Source organism: Colius striatus, chromosome 15 (assembly GCF_028858725.1).
Source record: "Colius striatus isolate bColStr4 chromosome 15, bColStr4.1.hap1, whole genome shotgun sequence".
Classification (NCBI taxonomy): Eukaryota; Metazoa; Chordata; class Aves; order Coliiformes; family Coliidae; genus Colius; species Colius striatus.
In genome coordinates this window covers 8305789-8325639 of record NC_084773.1, presented here as the reverse complement: position 1 = coordinate 8325639, position 19851 = coordinate 8305789, and the positions used below count along the sequence as shown (strand labels likewise).

At 33.4% G+C, this 19851-nt stretch overlaps 1 protein-coding gene across 1 annotated transcript in view; it reads right to left on the bottom strand.

Moving 5' to 3' along the window:
• Positions 1 to 19851, bottom strand: part of CACNA2D3 (calcium voltage-gated channel auxiliary subunit alpha2delta 3) — a 397438-nt gene that overhangs the window by 210640 nt on the left and 166947 nt on the right. The window contains exons 6-9 of the mRNA XM_062008364.1: positions 18168 to 18299; positions 17354 to 17414; positions 17111 to 17261; positions 11743 to 11817 (exon numbers count right to left, since the gene is read on the bottom strand). Coding sequence (XP_061864348.1) covers positions 11743 to 11817; positions 17111 to 17261; positions 17354 to 17414; positions 18168 to 18299 — 419 coding nt within the window. The remainder of the gene's footprint in view (positions 1 to 11742; positions 11818 to 17110; positions 17262 to 17353; positions 17415 to 18167; positions 18300 to 19851) is intronic.

Below are 19851 nucleotides of genomic sequence, written 5' to 3'. Positions count from 1 at the left end.
CAGAAACTACTGACTTCAGTACTCAAGTTGGCTTTAATACATATGGCCATCTGTCTAAATACAAAATTATTAACAGGACTGTTAAAGTTATTAAAGGTTTTCATAAACTCAGATAATATGATTATTTCTCATGAAATATGAGAAGTTCATAGAACTTTGTAACTTTTCATTGAAATTCTTCAAAAAATAAATCATGTTTACAAAATTCTGCAGGAAACATCTTAGCAGAACCAGTTTTACATATAGTTGATATTTTTAAACAGAAACTGTTCACATTTAAAACATATGGAAAACAAGCTGTTTACTACTGTTTCATCAATGTCAAAAACAAGTTCATATCATCAAAGTAATGTCTTGACCAGATATTTTCAAGTTGCTGAAGCAGTGCTATGCTCACAGCTCATCTCTCCCAGATACACGGAACTAAGCTTAGTTTTCAGTTATCAGAGATATTTACAAACTAACACAAGGATTCACCTCAAAACAGAGAGGTTGTCAGAATTAATTAAACCAAATTTTTCTATCAGGAATAATTTTCTAATCTTACTTTCTTATAAACCAGACATCTTACTTAAATATTTATTATAAATAATATTTCTCCTTGGAATATGTTGTTGATTCATAATTAAACTAAAATTGTTTTTGTATTCAAAACACAATAGTTTATAAAAATCTGAATATTTCAAAGATGAATGCTGTGAAATGCTTATTACAATGCATATAGGTAATCAAATATGAACATCAGCATCAAAAATTACTAATTAAAAGGGTAATTTGTAGTGTATCACTCAGTTCATGTGACTTGTCAGAAAATCAAATATTTTCCCCTAACATCCCTATACATATATATAGACATACATATATACAGCTTGTCAAAGAAGCAGTTGATATATGAAGAAATATAATAGTAATGAATGTTTGATACAAAATAGTAAAAATGTTAAAAATCAATTTCATGCACCATGAATTTAAACAATTCTATGTTTTCTGCCTCCAGGCTTCACAGTGAACAGATGCTACAAGGTGATTCTGCAAAAGGATTAAATAACTAAAATGCACGTGTGGTTTCATCTTTGTCTGGAGAGGATTTATTTCTCTATTTTATTTTTAACTAACTCCCCTCTCTGTCCTGTCTTTGTTTTTCTGAGCATTTCAGCACTTGTAGGTCCACTGGAAAAAAAAAAATCTCACAACATGCAAATATATGTTTACTTGTTTCTCTTTTAACTGTGCCAGAGGCCTTGGATGTGTGGCATTAATTGGATCCATGCCAAAAGAAATCACGTTTCATTTTACAGGCAGCACAAAGAATGGCATCCTCAGATTTTTCACTCTACATTTAGCTGAGGCTGCTTTTTATTAAACAATCAAAATGTACTGTTGTACTTTCATAGAGAGGGCTTTTTACTCTCTTAAAGAGTGGCAACTTATCCTGGCTTCGAAGGGCATACTAATGATACAACCATTAGATGTCATGCTGTTGTTTCAAGGAAAATTTGTAAGAAAATCCAAAACTCCAAGCATCCTTTTTTATTCCACATCTCTAGTCAGTACAGCAATGCCTTGACAGTAATGCTATGGTGTCTTCTTTGTTAATAGAAAAGGCATATTTTAAAGCATTGTAGTCTTTGAATATGAAAAAGTAAAAATTTCAAAGTAGTACACCTCTCAAAATTTCTCTAGCAACTTGCCCACATGTCCAATTGTCACTCAATTTTGTCCTTTCCAAAAGTACTGTAAAACAGAATAGTATATTTCAACCCTACTAGCTGTGAAAAAAATGTCAGGGCAGGACATTAACCACTGATACATCAGTTTAAAGAAAAAGAGTAAGCTATTTTGCAATGAGGTAACAAACACCTCAATTCCACTTTCAAAACTTTCAGAGATCAAACACATTCCAGAAAGCAGAACTTCCCTGCTCTTCATAGGTCAAAAAGTATCTTTTGATCTTTTCATCTTAAATGGCTCTTATTAGTAATAAACTGCACAAAAAATAATATTGGTTCATCTCAACTTCTCTTTACAGTCCTCCTGGAGCCCTTGTAGATTAACATCTGAATTTCCTAGATTTTGAGTTGGATATCTGTCCAACTTTGTGCACATTCACATGCAACTGTATTCCTAATTTCCAGGTGCAATTACCAGAATGTGCAATATGTAATTGTGGACTCAAATATCTAATTGACATGCATCATCTAAGTAATTCTGAATGCAAATTAGGTACACAATTATGACAATCAGACTCTGATGTCTGATTGCAAAATTATAGGGCCAGGGCTCAACAGGAGAAGTTGTGTCTTGTTATAGTGAGGAAGCATAGATGTGTTCCACAGTGGAGGTATCTATGATCCACTTAGAAACTGATGAAAAACACAAGCTGTACAGAGCAAAGATACAGATTCACTCTTCCCATCCACTCACAAGTAGATTTGTGTAATCTGCAAGGTGTTTATATACATCCACAAGGGTTCAAAGCAGATCAACAATGCATATACTTGGTCTTGTAACCTTGCATGCTGCAGACTTTGTGTGTAACACTACCTAATGTCAAAACTAGAAAGACCCAGTGATGCTAACACCTCATAATAATCTATGTATGAAAATTAAGGTTATCTCCTTTTCTTTTTAAACTGCATACAGTTTGTTAGGACCTTCTGAAACAGGTCAACAAATATATCTGAAGGATCTAGAATCAGCAAATGGATTCCTGTCCTAGGTGTCATTACAAATATGCCTATTTGAAGAATGGGGAGAAATGTAGAAAGATTTTTAACAGTCTTCATATTCTATGCTTCATGGGATAGTTACACAGAATATTAAAATCACATCACTGTTGCATATGGCTTTGGCATAACTGAACAAGAGAATAAATTTGTAACCATTTATTATTATCTAACTTGGGGTTTCTCTTATAATGAGATCATTTAAAGTGGTTTTCGGCACACCCAGGTGTATTCACCTTTTCTAGCCTCGTGGCCTCACCAACAAGTGTAGAGATTTTTTGGTTAGATGACTACATTTATTTTCAGACTTTAAGAATCGGGGTAAAATAGGAAATCATATTTCTGTTACTTTTTTTTCCTTCAGTTTCCTACTCTGGATTTATTAGAGTTTAATACTTAATAGATTCAAATAATTGAGGTTAAGTAATTAATTTCAAGAAATCTATGCTTGGGTGATGACAAAATTTTGCAAAGATTCGGAGTAGTTTTTTTATTATTTGAAAGAGGCCACCTGAATACAGTTGAGAATCTGATATCCCTTTCCTAATTTCAGGTCACTGCAGGCAACTTAAAAACTTTGCTGCAAAGTAGTTTAGAGAACTGGGAAAACTGAATTTTTCCTTCATGGCAGAAACTCCCAACTTTATAGCCAAAATTATACACTGGTTTATCTAGCCCATAGTCATGCTGAAGAATAATAGATTGACTTGGAAGCAATTCTGAAGAAATTCTTTTGCATCTCTTTCTATGGGCCTCTTATCTTACAAACTGTTCTAAAGGTTTCACAAGGTTTATTCTGAGATTATAAAAGCTAACTGGTGTCTATAAGCACAATAAGACAAATTTTGACATTCTAAAAGCAAACAGAACCTGGTCACACTCCTAACAAGAATGACTCCCATGTCTGTGCATTCAGGAAATTCTTTCACTTTTTTTACAATAATATGAGGATACTTTATAGTTTTCAAGGTTTTACCCTTTTTAAACTTGAAAAAGAAAGAACAAAGTATTGCTATCTTCATTCAACATCTGAGGAAGTAAACACAATTGAAATTTTGCAAGTAATCAAACCAGGAAAAAAAGAACAGACAAGTTGTCAGCTAACGTAATCCCTAAGTATGGCATTCACATATTGGTCTAGCTTCTTCTTACCCTACCAAGCATTTGCAGAATTTCACTGATGGATTTTCCTCTAGCACCATGACACAGCTAGTCACAATACTGATATGCTTGCCTCACATTTTAATTGACAAGATTTCACAAGCTGTTTTAACACATTTTATCACAAGGACACCACCTAAAACCTCACAAATAGAGGTACATCACCCAGTAAGTTCAGCTTGCTATGGTTTATAGCAGATTCTTTTTCTATGAGACCTGAAACCTTGTTTGCCTTTATATTTCTCTACCACTGACAAGATGGAAGCACCTTAGCAAGATTTCTGTTGCAAACTTATGATCAAATCAAGACCCCATCTCTTATCATCCTACTGATCTAGCTAAACTAACCTTAAAAAACAAACAAACAAACAAACTATTTCTTCTATTTATTTTAGGGCTTCAGAATTAGTTAGGTTATGCACACTAAGCATTTTCCACTGATTCCAAAGAAAGACATAACAGTTCATGACTAATATAAGTGGCAGAGTTTATACAGGAAAACTATTATATTTACTTTTAATTGTCTGACAAGGTTGAGCTTCCTAAAGAAAGCATTGTTAATGGATTCAACATTTCTCCAGACAGTAAAAAACACCAACAATCAGAAGGCATATGTGTGAGCTGGGAGAGTGATGTTTGCTGATATGTCAAGGGGAGATTTAACCAAATGCACTCACAACTGATAAATGGGTATTCACAATTATAACATACAATTAGGCATCATCATATTTAAAATCTATTGGCAGGGCAACTACAGGTTAGTTTTTTGGTGATGATTATGCAGCCACTTGTGTTTCCCAGCTCATTGTGTTTGTAGACTGGATTATTGGTTGTTTTTTTTAGGAAAACAGTCTTGGAAATCATGCTGAACAAAGAGCTCAAGATTCAATATAGTGAGCTTAAAATCAAGTTCTTAAGTAAATTAGTTGCCTGGGGCTACAATAGAAAACTTCAGACCAAGTTTAAGTGGTCCAAGGCTAACTGAAAGTTTTGGAGGTCTATAATGGCTAGCCAGTTTTTTAAGAAGTAGATTTCAGGGAGAATTTGTGGTTTTGGGGTTTTTTTTAGTAGCTAAGCAATGCAGTCAACTATCTTTTTTTGAGCTCTGACAGAGATGGATAAATAAATATACACCTATGTAATTTGCTTAAATAAAATTCACAGTGCAAAATTTGTATTTACCAACCTCTTATTGGCAATTTCACTCAGCTTCATTGCTGAATCAGTCTTCTGGCTATTTAATTTCTAGTAATTGAACACAAAAATAAAAGCTCATGGGAAGTTCTACACTACATCTCTCTATTTTTGGCATTCTAATTTACGCAGGAGTAAGTTCTTGATTTAGTTTGGAGTTACTGTGCCTATCTGTGCATCTAGAAGATGATATATTTCATCTGGAAACATTTACAGAGAAATGTCCTGAACCCATATATAGTACATTAAAACAACATATAAAAGAGGAATGTATATTGTAATATTGTTACTTTAATTCTGGAGTTACATTAAACCAGACTGTCATCCGATTCCTTTGGGGTAGGTAAATTGTAACATGGAGTTTCTCAAAGATGAAAACCTCTTGGCCCAAACAAACTAGTATTAAAATAGGCAGTTCCACATGTTTGTAATTTGTGGAGAAAGTGCAGACAGTGACAGAATAGTGTCTAAAGTATTTCCCACTCTTTCTTAAATTTGTGTACAGCAAATTGATACACTTCAAGGTAGCAGCTGTTTAATGCTAATGCCAAATTATAAATTAGTCTTGTAAAATTTACATATATGTTATATATTTTATATTACTAAACCACATTTAGGATCACAGATAAATTTCAACTTCATTTATGCTACCCAATGTAATTACAGATTTAATTTCTGTGATAAATGAAGCAAGTTTGCAAGTTAAGGATAGCTTACAACATTCTGAGAACATGTCTCCATATATATAAACTTAACCTTTAATGCAAGTATGTGCCAACACATATTTTCTCATATTTTATGAAAAAAATGAGACTACGAAAAATTTTAGAAATAAATGGATATAACTTGGTGCCTACCATACCACCTGAAATTCTAATTCATCTTCATACAAATTAATATTCTCTTATATTGTAAAAATTAAAGCAGAAACTTTATGTATTGGAAGAAACGTAGTACTGGAACGCCTACTTTGAAACTTTATAAAACCAGTAGCAGGTATCTTAACACCCCACAACATCACTCATATTTGAAGTTGTAAGTTTATCTTTTACAAATACATAAAGACATAATTCAATAAAGTTTCACAAAAGCAGCAAACTTACTGAAGTTGTATCTGACAGAAATTAAGTCTGCAGTGCTCTGAAAGCTAGACATAACTTGATCAAAACCTGTGGAAATTTCTAAACTTATTGTACTAGTACCTCTTCATTGTAGGCTGTTGCTAGAAATAAAATTAAATGAAGACTTACAACTCAAGACTGCAATATTTGCCCTTATGAGGCTGGAAGGGAACAGGTTTAGGTGCTTAGAAACATAACTTTTTTCATAGTATCCTCACTCTTAAACAAAAGCACGTTACTTCAACTTGCTGGACATTCAGTGCCGACAATCTGTTTTCTGTAACCTTCACTATTCTCATATAACAAATATTCACAAATGTGTTAAGCAATTAAATAATTAAAATCATTTGATGACCTTTTAAAAGCTACTGTAAAGCACCAGACACCTATTTAGTAATGTTTTAATCAAGGAATGATCTTGATCAAGTAAACCCTACAGGTGCGATGATGCTTGTTCAAAAAAGACAATTCCTGCCTTAATTACCTTCACTACATCAAACACTATGAAATCTGTATCAGTCTTCAAAACATGCATTTGGCTAAGTTGAAATTTGCAAAGGTAAAAGTATTCATGCTATGTTTTGTTTTCTAACTAGTCTCTTAGCAAACAAGGCAGGATTCAGAATCTTTGGCTCGCTGAGGCTCCTATATAAATCAACAAGTAAATCTAACTCATTGTCCCTTACTAAAAGGGCTGTGAAAAGAGAAATCCTTTAGATTATATTGTATTAGATACAAGGGAAAGGAAGTAATCATTTAAGTAAAGATGCAAACACAATATAGATTGCACATTGTAGAGGATACGAATGAAGCTTAATCAATAATAACTAGGTTGTCACTCAAACAGAATGCAACTTCCTTGCTCTGTAAACAGTTTGTACACAATTACTCTCATGTCTAGCCCATATTCCTATCTGAAAGACTAAGAAAAAAAATTAATGGGGGAGTGAGCGGAAATGTGTGCTTTATAATATCTTTCTGGACACTTGGAATAGAAAATAGTAACACCACAGAGTAGATATAGGAGAGTTACAGTGCTTTAAATGTTTTTTCATACTTTAATGAGTGGATTTTTTCCTTTTATGTAAGAAGTTCCCAAACTGTGGCCCAGAAAACAACAGTAAGTGGTCTAGAGCCAATGTGTGGAACTAACACTGTGTTCACAATACTGTTTCCTTCCCCTAAAAAAAAAAAAAAGAGACATTGTGAAGGAAGAAAAAAAATAATTTAAAAAAAGCAAGAGTCACACTATTTCACTGAAAAAATGTGTAAACCAGACCAGATACCAGATAGCCTTTCTTTTTTTATCCAATACTAATTGGATTTTCTGAAAGTCTGGTTCTTTGGAAGCTGGTTACTTCCCCTGCGCATTATGGAGAAGAATTTCTGCAACCCATCCCTGAACGTAACAGACTATGCTCATTTGCTACCCGTAATGCCATTGAATATTCAGCATCAACACCAGTAAGAAGCATTCATTTTCCAGGTTACTACAAGCCCTAAGGCTGAAGAAATTTCCTGTAGCCTACCAAAAAAAAGCTTTGTGCTCCATTCCCTGAAGATGCTTCCAGGTATCATCTTACCTAGACAGGCTGTGCATGGGAACAGAATAGGCTCTGGCCGTAGCCCAGTGGCCTAAGGCAGCAGACTGCTGTGGGTGGCAAACTATTTTACTTATGCCTACATCTCAGAAAGGCAGGCTAGCTGCTACTGCAGCTGTGTAAGAGGTCAGGATGCATGGGGTTGTGTCTATGCTGGCAGAAGGGAACCGTCTCAGCAGAAGCAAACAACACAGCTCTCCCAAAAAAAGAACCTGATCTCTACTCAAGCCCTGGCCGTCTGCACCAAGTTAGTATCATTTAATCCTGTTTATTCTGCTGAGAAGCTAGTTTGCCCTTCAGCTTGCTACAAATGAAGTGCAAGTTCTAAGGATAGCCTAATCTAGATTTTAATATCTTAGTTTTGTTCAAATTTAGAGATCAAAGAAAACTCAATTCAAAGAAAGACATTCAGCATGTTTAAGTGACATCCTCAGACCAGGAAGATTCCATTTGAAAATGCCTGAGCATTATATAAAGACAATAAAGTAGTTCTTCAAAAAATACACTTGATAAATGGAAACTAGGGTACTGAAAGTAATTTTTATTTGGATTTATTGAAACAGCTGCTTTCTTTGTGAGACAAAAAGTTCCAGTGAAACATTTAAAAGTAATTTCTTATCTTTGCTTCTAATTGTATTTGCTACATGTCATGTCAGATGAATACAGTAAGATGTAGTTAGCAAGAACTGGGCTGTGCATATGGGAGTGGGGAATTTTTATATTGGCACTCATGTATGACAGTTAAAAAAACCAAAACAAAACAAAGAGCAAAATGGCAACAATTGAAGTTTATTTATCACAAATTAATAGCTAGTGATCACCTCCATCCTCATGCTGACAATACCGTTCCTGATACAGGCCAGGCCACCCAGGACATTGCTGGCTTATTTTCAGCCAGCTGTCAATCAACACTCCCAGGTTCCTCTCTGCCAGCTTTCCAGCTACTCCTCCCCAAGTCTGTATTGCTGCTGGGGGTTGTTGTGGCCCAAGTGCAGGACCCAGCACTTGGCCTTATTGGAACTCATGGAACTGGCCTTGGTCCAGCAATCCAGCCTATCTAGATCTATCTCTCTGTAAAGCTTCCCTACCCTCAAGCACATCAACACTTACACACAGCTTGGTGTCATCTGCAAAAATAGATATTTGCTAGCTAAAGAAAAAAATTTTCTATTGTATTTTAAAATACTTGTATTTATTTTGGTGCTAATAGACATTACACTGGTATTATAAGATGTAAAAGATAAAACAATGGAAATTTCTGGAAGGAACATGAAGTTACATCTTCAGCCCTATGTTGGGCTTCTAAAAAATGTGCATATATGTGCACATAAACTGAAATAATAGCATATATTTTAAAACATTGCTTGTCAATCATCTGCTCTCCTATGCCAATATGGTCATACACTGATAATGGCTACTTGAAAAAATACATGTTGGAGTGTTTGAAACAATATTTTTATTGTTTCTGTTTTATCATTTAGTAAACAAAGAGCTATTATTACCAGTGAGCATGCAAAACAGTCTTTACCTTGTAAGTCCAGTTTGATAAAGTGTAATTATATCTGCCGTCATCTGATGTTGCAATGAACACTTGCCAACTATACATTAAAAATGTAGCAGAAGTCTGGTATATCTGTCAGACTCACAGAAATTCAGGTAAGAGCCCAACTGATTGAACTCTTATGATGAGTTCAACAACAGATCCAAATACTCTGACAGCTCTTGACTTGTTTTGGAATATGCATAGCAATAACATTGGGACATCTTTTTCAATGGATCTGACCCAAAAGCTATGAATTCAGGAGAATTTTTTCCAGGAAATGCAATGTTCTGTTGGTGAGGTTCTCAGGCAATTTGGTTGTGTCAGTATATCAAATCACATAGTATCAGATCTTACAATATCAGACAATTCAGAAAGCTATCTGTAACTATGAATTCAGTAGGTGAATTCTGTCATTGATCATTTAGGATTAAGTGGTATTCATCTCCTTCACAATCTTTATACTCTTAAGTTATACTCAGGACAACGGCACCTCTATGCCTTTCAGTGTTTAGGCAAGTAAATCATTAACTTCATTATATGAGCTAGAAAAATAATAAGAACATATAAATTCACAGAAGTTAAGATATAAACTATAACAAACAGTACATAAAAATACATGGAACTATTGCATGCTACATATCTCAAGCTTACTCTCTAGTTCTGGTCCTTCAATGAAACATCAATAACTAGTTCACTAGTATGAATAATTGTGGGGGAAAAAAGAGGTCATATTTTACTACCCTGCAAAACTTTGGATGTATTATTCAATTTACAGGCAAAGTAACGCACAAAGTGATTCTAGACATAATAATAATAAAAAAGCTAACTAGAAATTATATCAAAGCTTACTATGATGATCAAACTATGAAAATTTATTTAGTTATTTTGAACAATTGAGCAATGTTCATAAAATCTGAGCATCATCTGGGTGGTATAAAAAACTTTTTAATCAATTAAATTGAAATTACCCTAACATTAAGTAACATGTGGATGTATGGTAATCTGCATTTTGATTAGTTGCAGAGTGATGGAAAGGTTAACAGTAAGATTAATTCCAGATAGTACATCTGGGCAATATACTTGAATCTTAAGCTTTCAGTCTAGAACTTGCACAGCATTCATATGGCTCATTAGATGCACCCACAATAATTTGCTCATTTAGAAAACTGCATCACAGTTCACAAATAAGGGTCTCCAGCAGTAAATCACTAGAAATAGTTCAAGTCATTCCATATAGTAACCAAATGATATTTAGATAATAGAGAACACCAAATATATTAAGAAAGCAGTCCATGAAGAACAGTTCCTTTAGAATGTGGTTATGTATCTAGGTAAAATGCAAAGAAGTCATGTGAATAATAGCATGAAGTAAAGGTCAGCATAATGAGTTCAAATTCATTTTAACTTAGGATACATAAAAAGACCATTAATACACTTAAATGTGTTTTTTCAGAGCTAGGTTTACCACCTTCTGTAACATCTCACCAATTTCTTCAGAAAAAATGAACTACCACTCTGAATGTCAAGCACAGTTCAGCATTAGGATGATACTCTTTTGATTCACTTTTATTAAAAAAAGAAAGACTTATTTGAAGAAAGATGCATGACTGCTGCCCTCTCCAGCCATGAGACTCAGTATAGGTGGAAAAGTCACTTTAAGAAGAGAGGAAGCTTTTACAGGGAAGAAATTCTATAATACCAAACACTACCTTACCTCAATTTTACATGGCATAAAAAATCCTACCTTTGAAGAAGAATCCTGCACATTGAAGAAGAGTGATGAAGTAATGCTTGCACAGAGAAATTGCTTTTGGATAGCAGGCAATAAACTAAACTTCAAGCTGTAGAATCATACTGCAATCTTCCTTCAAATAAAACTTTCATTGAAATCACAGTAAATTTTTTTTTTTTGCTGAAAAATACCATCAGGATGTAATTAATTTGAACACTTTCTCTGAACTCTCTTGAATGAATTATTATTTTGACACAACTATTTGGAATGCTAAATTGTTTCAGTCACGTAGTATTATGTTTCTATTTCTTTTGAGATTTTTTTTCAGCATTTGTGATAGTTTAACTTAAAAATGCAATCTCTTCCTCAGTGACTTTTGGTAACAGAATGATTGTTCAATTTAAAGCTTAAAATAATTACTAAACTTTACTAACATTATATTTTCAGTCATTTCTGTATTGTTCCATGAATTTTATTCAATCAAATTAACTAGGAGGTTACTTGCATTTCTTCCTGCTGAGTCACATAAAATTTTGAAATAGCCTTAGAGGAATCATTAATAAATTCTAATAATGGAATGCATTCTACTAGGTAAAGATTATTACAGCACATTGTTATGCACTGTATCTTATGTCTCTGCTGTTTTGTTACTTCCACTCCTTACCTCTTTGTTGGCTCTGTCTGCTTGAACTAATGTTCCATTCAGACAAGGCTCTACATAGTGAAGTTCTTCATTATACTAGAGAGAGAAATAAAAAGTATGATGAAAAATTTAATTAAAATCTTTGAAAGATACAATTTAATAATTTAGAACTATAGTGAAACATGAACACAAAGCAAGAACAAAAGGATTTGGCTCATTTTTATAAACTGTGGGTTTGTTTTTTTTTTCTTTTACATGATTCTTAATGTTTCAGAGGAGGATATCAACATTCAAGTGGAGTTAATGGATAGTATAGACACTAGCTGTCAGACGTATAATTCTAGTGGAAATCTGAATAGTATTAAGAGGTCACATTTGATACATTCACAATCACAAATCCCAATTCTTTGCCATGTATTACACAAGCCATTACCAATATTTGAGGAACTGGCTAACATCTTGGAAGGTTAGTAGTGGATCAAGTACCCAAAAAAAGTCTGTGTGCTTGAATCAGTCCTGGATATGTCTGACAATACTCAGAATTTCAGTCAAGCAGAGTAACTTATACACTAAGTCATGAAGCTATGAAAGATCTTTAAGGCATTACCTGTTTATCTTCCAAGGTCTAAATTAGGTAATCCAGTCCTATTTTCAGAAGCATCTTAATCATTAAAAGGAACTCTCATCTGCAGTCAGTAGATCTCTCAAACACATGCTTAAGTCACTTGATTAAAAATCGGACTTGACTGTTTAAGTCTTTTAAACCTTTCAACACAAGTCAATTTAATACAATTTGCATTTATGTCATCCATCTCACCTTCAGATTATTGTTACTAAAAATATTTTGAGTAATTTTTTGTGGGAGAAGCAGATTATACATAAGTATATAAATGAGTCTTATGTGTAATGGTTTTCATATAGATAAAAAGTGTCATCTGAAAGTCTGGAAATGTTCTCTTTGCTAGTTCTTCCTCTACTGCATGGGTGGAAACAAAAGCATAGTAAGAAAAACCTTTATTAAAAAAAGGTATAGCAGCTTCTGATGCTTTGAATTGTTGCAAGAGTCCATTTTTATAACCTATTTTAATACTCTCTGCTAATTAAATACATTTTATTTTTCTTTTCAAAAAAACTCAAACATGACGAGATGGAAAAACTCACTGCATAAAATTATTTCAGTTCCAAAAAGAATTCTCAAAACAGCAAACATCTGGCAAGTTCATGGGGGGAAAAAAAGCACAATTCTAATGCAATACATGGAAGTGTTCAAGCAGTGTTTGCTGATTAAACTAGCATATCCACTTGATAAGATCTTTAGTACAGCTGTCAGCTTCTAGTAAAACACTCGACCTGTGCTTCATAGCAAATATTCAATTTCTTTGCCCTTGTCATAGGGAGTTTTGCAGTGTTATTGGTGATGTCTTTCTTTTAACTGTGCTAAAATCTTTAAAGTGGAAAAGGAAAAAAATCTCTGCCTTCTGCACCACCTTATCAGCAATTTGCAGTTTTCCTATGACATTTAAAATTCTGTATTTTTAGTAAAATATTTTCCCGATCTTGAATGAAAAAGCTGATTATTAACTGTTGACTTGTCCAACGATATCCACTATCAAGCTCTTGTTATTTTACCTCAGTAAAAGCTTGTAATTTATATTTCAAGAGTCTTTCATTACACAATTTTCTTACATTTTGTAGTGTTGCATAGTCATTTAAACCTACACTCAGGCATATGACATCTTTGTATGTTACAGTTTGAGCACTGTGATGCAATAGCTGTGAAGAGCCTGTGTTTGCTGAAGGGGAGAGAGAGAGAAATAAAAACCAATTACCACTCTTTCTCAGCTCCTTCTCTAAAATGTATCTACTTTCATCTCTCTTGTAATTTAAACATTTGATGACATTTTTATTATTTACTTAGTTGCAGTTATCTGTTTTATTAGTTCACATTATTCTGTCACTCCAGTTATTTCTTTGCACAACAGCCAGAAAATGAATGGGCTAAAATCTGACCTAAGGGGAACCATACAGCTAGTTAGACAGCTCTAACCTACATTTTAAAATCAGATACTACTCTTATTTGTGTTCTGAAAATATGAAATAGATATGGTTCTATCACACCTACACAAGTAGTTTTCATTACATTAATATTCTTTATATTTATTCTTTGTCATATACAAGCTGTCTCCAACAAAGTCCACATAAACAGAATTTACATTTTGTTCTGCAACAATACACAGATAAAAGATTTCATAGTACATTAGGCATACTCAGATATCCAATACAGTCCAACCTAAGATCCAACAGTGAACCCAATCCAGAAAAGGAACCAAAGGAATTAGTATTTCTGAAGTTCCACTAGTGTTACTGTGCACAAAAAGCGGCACACGCTAGCACAGCTCACTGCTTGGAGCAATCATAGAGAACTTAGCAATTGGCTGCTCTTCCCTTTCTCAGCCGGCTCACACATCCACTGTATAGACTATGATTATTCAGCCAGGCTGAAAAGTTTTTTTCCATAAGAAGAGATTGCATAGAAACCATTTATAATCGAAAAATCTACAAATGAAACCAGGGAACTATACTGTGCTTTGAATGAACAAATACTTTAATGCTAATCAATTTTGCTAAAATGGTGTGACCAAAGCATTAAAATTAATTTCACATTCCTGGCTCAGTTAATATTTTGTTAATTTAATGTACAGTTTACATTTTTATAATAGCATTTTAAAAATTTCAGCATTCAGCAAAATTAGTAGCCTTTTTATGATAATATTGTTAATTTAACGCAGGGCTTGGAATTATACTTCAAAATGAATTGGAAAAATATGCCTTTTCTCTAGTTGTTGCAGTCATCTTTGTTCATGCAACAGTGAACTGACCTTAAATTTTAACATAGGCAGCACAAAATCACTCTTGTATTTCAACAATTTTTTGCAATTTAATCATCTAGTCCATCAATTTCAGGTAGATTCTGGCACAACCTACCCATAAAAGCTAAAATGATTTTAAACATTATCCTTTTATGTTTACTCTCTGGAAAGACCTGCAATGAATTCTGCTTTCTGAAATATATATATATATATATATATTCATAAAGTTAGTGAAAAATCAAACAGTTATGAAACAACCTCACTAATATACTGCTAGTTGCATTTGAGGTTTTTCTCTGGGCTGGGTTGTTTGGATTTTTTTTTGCTATGTTATTGCATATTTGTAAGTGTTAATTGAGTTTTTAAGTATGGTAGAATGTAGTGACCACCATTCCCATTATCAGTTAAAGAGAATCCTAAATGTCTTTTTGTGTAGGGAATATTGAAATGTACAAGCACCTGAAAAGAAAATTTAAAAGCTTTTAAAATTTGTTGTACAGTAAAATATTGTAAAGAGCGAATAAAAATACTACCAGAATCGATAACCATAAATTTTGCACAAATGCTTTTCAGACTTCACTTTCTCATATTCTCTGTTTCCTCTTCCACTGACACGGATGCTGACTTTCTTGACGCTCAATTCCTTTCCATCCTTCACTTCCATTTTCAACATAGCCTGTCTTACACTAGCCTAGCTTCTCAACCCTTATATTCTCCTTTAGCTAACCTCAAAGTCTTCTTCCTTCTTACTATAACAAACAAAAGTTTCTCCTCCTCTGTTTGCACAACCTTTCCACTTCATTCTGACTGGAAAACTAGTAAGCTGTGAAAAGTGTCAGTGAGAAACAAATTAGCATAAAGCTGCTCACAGTAATCTACACAGGACCTTGACCTTCCACAACACCAAGCACAACTTGCATCGAAAATAAGGGGTGCTTGGACCAGGGAAGGGGGGCCTGGACAGAAGGCTGAGCCTAGGTATGAGAAAGAAAAGACTTAATTGAGCGTTTCTTTCCTTAATACTTGAACATCTGAATCAGTGATCAGAAAATTTTGTTATCTGGCAGCAAATTACATGAAGATTCTGTGACTCCATGCTGTTTTACACACAAGTCAGTTATTTTTCAATTAAGCTTTAAACTGAAAAATATTACATTTAATTATTTCATACTTGCTTTTCTTTGAAATACTTAAACACTAATTCTGGGGTACCACTTTAAAAAATCATTAGCTTGGATTCTAGCTACATACATTTTTACTTTTTTTGTTATATATGAGCCTTTTTGTTCTCCCAAAATAAAAAACTTCACTTAAAAAAACATTTATTTTTGTCTTCCTACATCATTCACAGTAAATGTCACAACTACTGATAAACACAGATTATAGACGTAAAAATGGCTAGTCAAGTATCTTAATAATTACTTAGCTGAAACATTAAACTTACAAAAGTTACTTAGATTACAGTTAATCATCATTTTTTTTAAGCACACAACCTTTTTTTTGATGCAGTATGTAATTATATCTTTCTACTACATGACTTTCTTCTAATTATGCAATTATGATGTAAGGAGATTAATATGAAAGATACACTGAACTAACTGCTTGCTATCTGTTAAAAATACAGTAAATGCACGTATACTTTAGGCATAGATACTTCAACTTTCCATGCAATCTCAGTAATTTGCATTAGTATCGCTGGAGTCATTTATTTCAGTACATAAAGAGTACTTCCTTTATAAAAATACAAGGCCAAAATCCTCTTTACATTCAAGAGTTTGAAGCCATTTTTATGATTTATGCATATGTAAAACCATATATTTACAGAGTATTAGCAACAGAATATCAGCAAAGGAGAATTTATAAAACTGTCAATTTCTCCTCCCTCTCATGCAAATTATAGTTCTGATGTCAGTTTTGAACCAAAGCCCATCCTTACCTACAGGATTAATCGCGTTATTATTAAATACTATAAAACTAGCTTCATCATAGATTTAAAACATTTATCACTGATAGCGAGCATTAGTATTACCCCTGAAGAATTTATACATACATTTCAGATTCACATGAATGAAACCATGGACAATAAAAGCTATGTTGGCATTTTATTATGCCATACAATCTTCAGCAAAAGCTAAAATCTTGTTAATTCTTACATATTAACTGTTTTGGGATTTTCACTGTATTGCAGAAGTGGGGTGGAGGGACAGGAGGAGACAAGGACATAGCCCAAATCTTAAGGTAATATTGAAATTTCAGGCAAACTACAAGAGATTACTGTTCTTTGCTACTTCTAAACTCAAGATGACTTAAGGTGTCTCTCAGATTACAAGTCGCAGAAAAAACAGTTTGAAAGTAGTGTCATCTGATGAAGCTTCCATTGGAAAAATCACAATGTTTGTGAGGTTGGTTCACATGTCATTTTCTATTCATCACCTGCTTGCAACGTTTTTCAACTGTTTTATGTGACAGTAACAAATGATGAAAGAAAAAAAAAGGAAGAAAAATCTCAAGACACTCACGGCAATTATATTGAAGAAGTCATCATCTCCAAGGGTATCCAAAATAGATGAAACTGTCTGTTTTGCAATGGTCAAGCGAAGTCCTTTCATACTGCCACTGACATCTACCAGAATTACCACATCTTTTGGAGAAGTTGCTGCCTGGATGTACCTAAAACAAAAGACAAAACAACTTGTTCTTCTAAATCCTGAATTTTTCTTCCTCTCAAATTCCTTAAATACTGGTATTCATTTATTGCCTACCATTTTCTATTTCTGCAGTCAAATGCAATGACTCCATTCTCATCAGGTTCCCATTTAATTCCTGTTTTAAAAAGAGATTAAAATATTAAATTCCATTTTAACAGTACCTGTTTAAAATGTATCTGTGCTATTGGGGGTAAGTACCACTTAATGGAGTTTCATACTTATCTAACAGGCAATGGTATAATAACGCAGGAAATTCTAGAAAAAAATACTGTAATAAGATAGTTTTCTAGCACAAATCAGGAAAGAGTCTTAAAAGTAAAGACCTCCAAAATATCATGGAGCTTGAGAACTAAACTAAAACTAACATTAATCTTGTAGTCATTACTTTCATTTACTTTGAGACACAGAGGCTTGTAGTAAACTTGCTCACATTAAACTTGAGACTTTAGATCTCAAAAAAGATGGGTTGCTAAACCATGTCAGCTAAAGGAAAAGATCTCAATATGGGCCTGATGCAAAGTTAGACAAGTTGAAGGTCAGTTTACTTAAATGTTTCTTTAATATGTAATAAACTTGGTATGCAACTAAACATAAAACTTATTAGGTAACAATATGTATTTAAACCTATTCCTATAGAAATAATAAACTTGATTTAATTGCATTTTGTAACAAGTGGTGTGGTGTGAAAGTAAAGCTTAAAGCAAGATTTTGAAATCTTCACATGCAAAATGTCAGGTTAAGTATAAAAACTGAACAATAAATTACAAATCTTACTGTTCGCATTGACAGAATACATTACATAAGTTTAGTGTTATATGAAGGCTCATAGCATTCTTTATTGTATTTTAAGAGCTTCTATTCTTCTTACCTGGATATTGTCTGAAAAATCCTTTTGCACTTCCAAAGTACTGCCAGATGAGAGAAGGGTCACGATCAAAATTATCAACAAACACCTTGTTTAAAGATTCTGACCAATAAACTCCATTTACAATTGCTGGATCTGAACAGGGAAAAAAAAAAACAAAACAAAACCAGAAAAAAGTTATTTTACTGCAAGCTATTTCAGAACATCTTCTGGTTTCCTTTGTCAATTAAGTGATTTAAAATATATGCTACACTTAGATAATGAAAGTATGGTTAAAATACATAAGAGACACATGGTATATTCTTTAGGTAAGTTAAAACTGCCGATTAGACCATCTGTCTGGAACTACTATACCACTTCATTTGTTCTGGAGAACATAAATGAGTCAATCTAATAACTCCTCAATTTACTCCCCCCTAAATGCATGGATTGACTTATTGCAACTTTATACTGCTATGTTTTTTTAATATTCAACTTAGCAGTACCATTTTCACTATATCTGAAAGTGTACATGTGGGAACAGAAAACAAAATATCTTTTATTTCATATCTCAATGAATTATGATATACATAAAAAAACCCCTTGTGACTAATAACACTAATTTTTATTTGGAAGACACTGAACCCGGGTTTCACAACAAATACTTCATTATGTTTTATTCCCACAGAAATACAAAGCAAATCCTTGATCCAGAAAATAAACTTTATTTTAAAACATGTTCATCAATTCCTAAATGCTCAGGCTTCCCAAGTATGTTTTTAAGCTTCTGATTTGGTTCAACAGTGGGAAATCAGAAATTCTCAATTTCAAATTGTGAATTTTTAAATACAAGAAACAATTAAGATATACTGCATTCCTAATTCAATCTGTATGTGAAGTCAACAGAACAGAAAGGAAAAAAAGGAACTACAATCACAGATGTATTATTTCATTTGTAAAAGTGTGCATACATGAATACACAGTAATATTTGCTTAAGCACTGAAATAATAGTTCCATTAGCTTGCAAAATAATGTCTCTGTACTGATTTCAGAAGATTGCTTGCAATGTGATTTTAATGGAGTGGAAAAAAGGTGACTTGTTATCTTTCCTTCGATTCATCAAACAAAACAGCAGGAAAAGGGAAATGTCTCAGCTACAAATCTTTGAATGTTGCTTTCATCTAAATACTTACATTTACGTAGATGGACTAGTGAAAAATCAAGGTCAATAAAACAGATGTTTTAAAATCATGTCTAGTATAGTTACTTGTTTCTCTAGAGGATGAAATATACATTTAAAATCTGTCCAACAAGACATGTATCAAACAAACTGATGTCACTGGTACAATGGTACCACTTCAGTTTTGCCTAGCTGGCAAAATTCATTGTCCAGTTGCTTCCAAGTCTGCAATCACTCCAATAACAAGCTGTGGTCAAGACGTATTAATTGCCAAGAATTCCGACTTTGGGATCTGTCATCAGTTTGTAAAAAATACGTTCCCGTTTCAGTACCTCAAAATATTGATCCATTGCTCTGCATTTAGACATTATGTGCATTACATGAGAAGCAAAGCACTAAAATGGGAATCCTATTATCATGCTACTGGAACTTCCCAGTACTAGTTCAGCATGGATATTCTGCATCTGCTCCTATACACAAATTGCAGTGCAGTATCTGAATCCTGAAACAGCACATTTTTTTGGTAC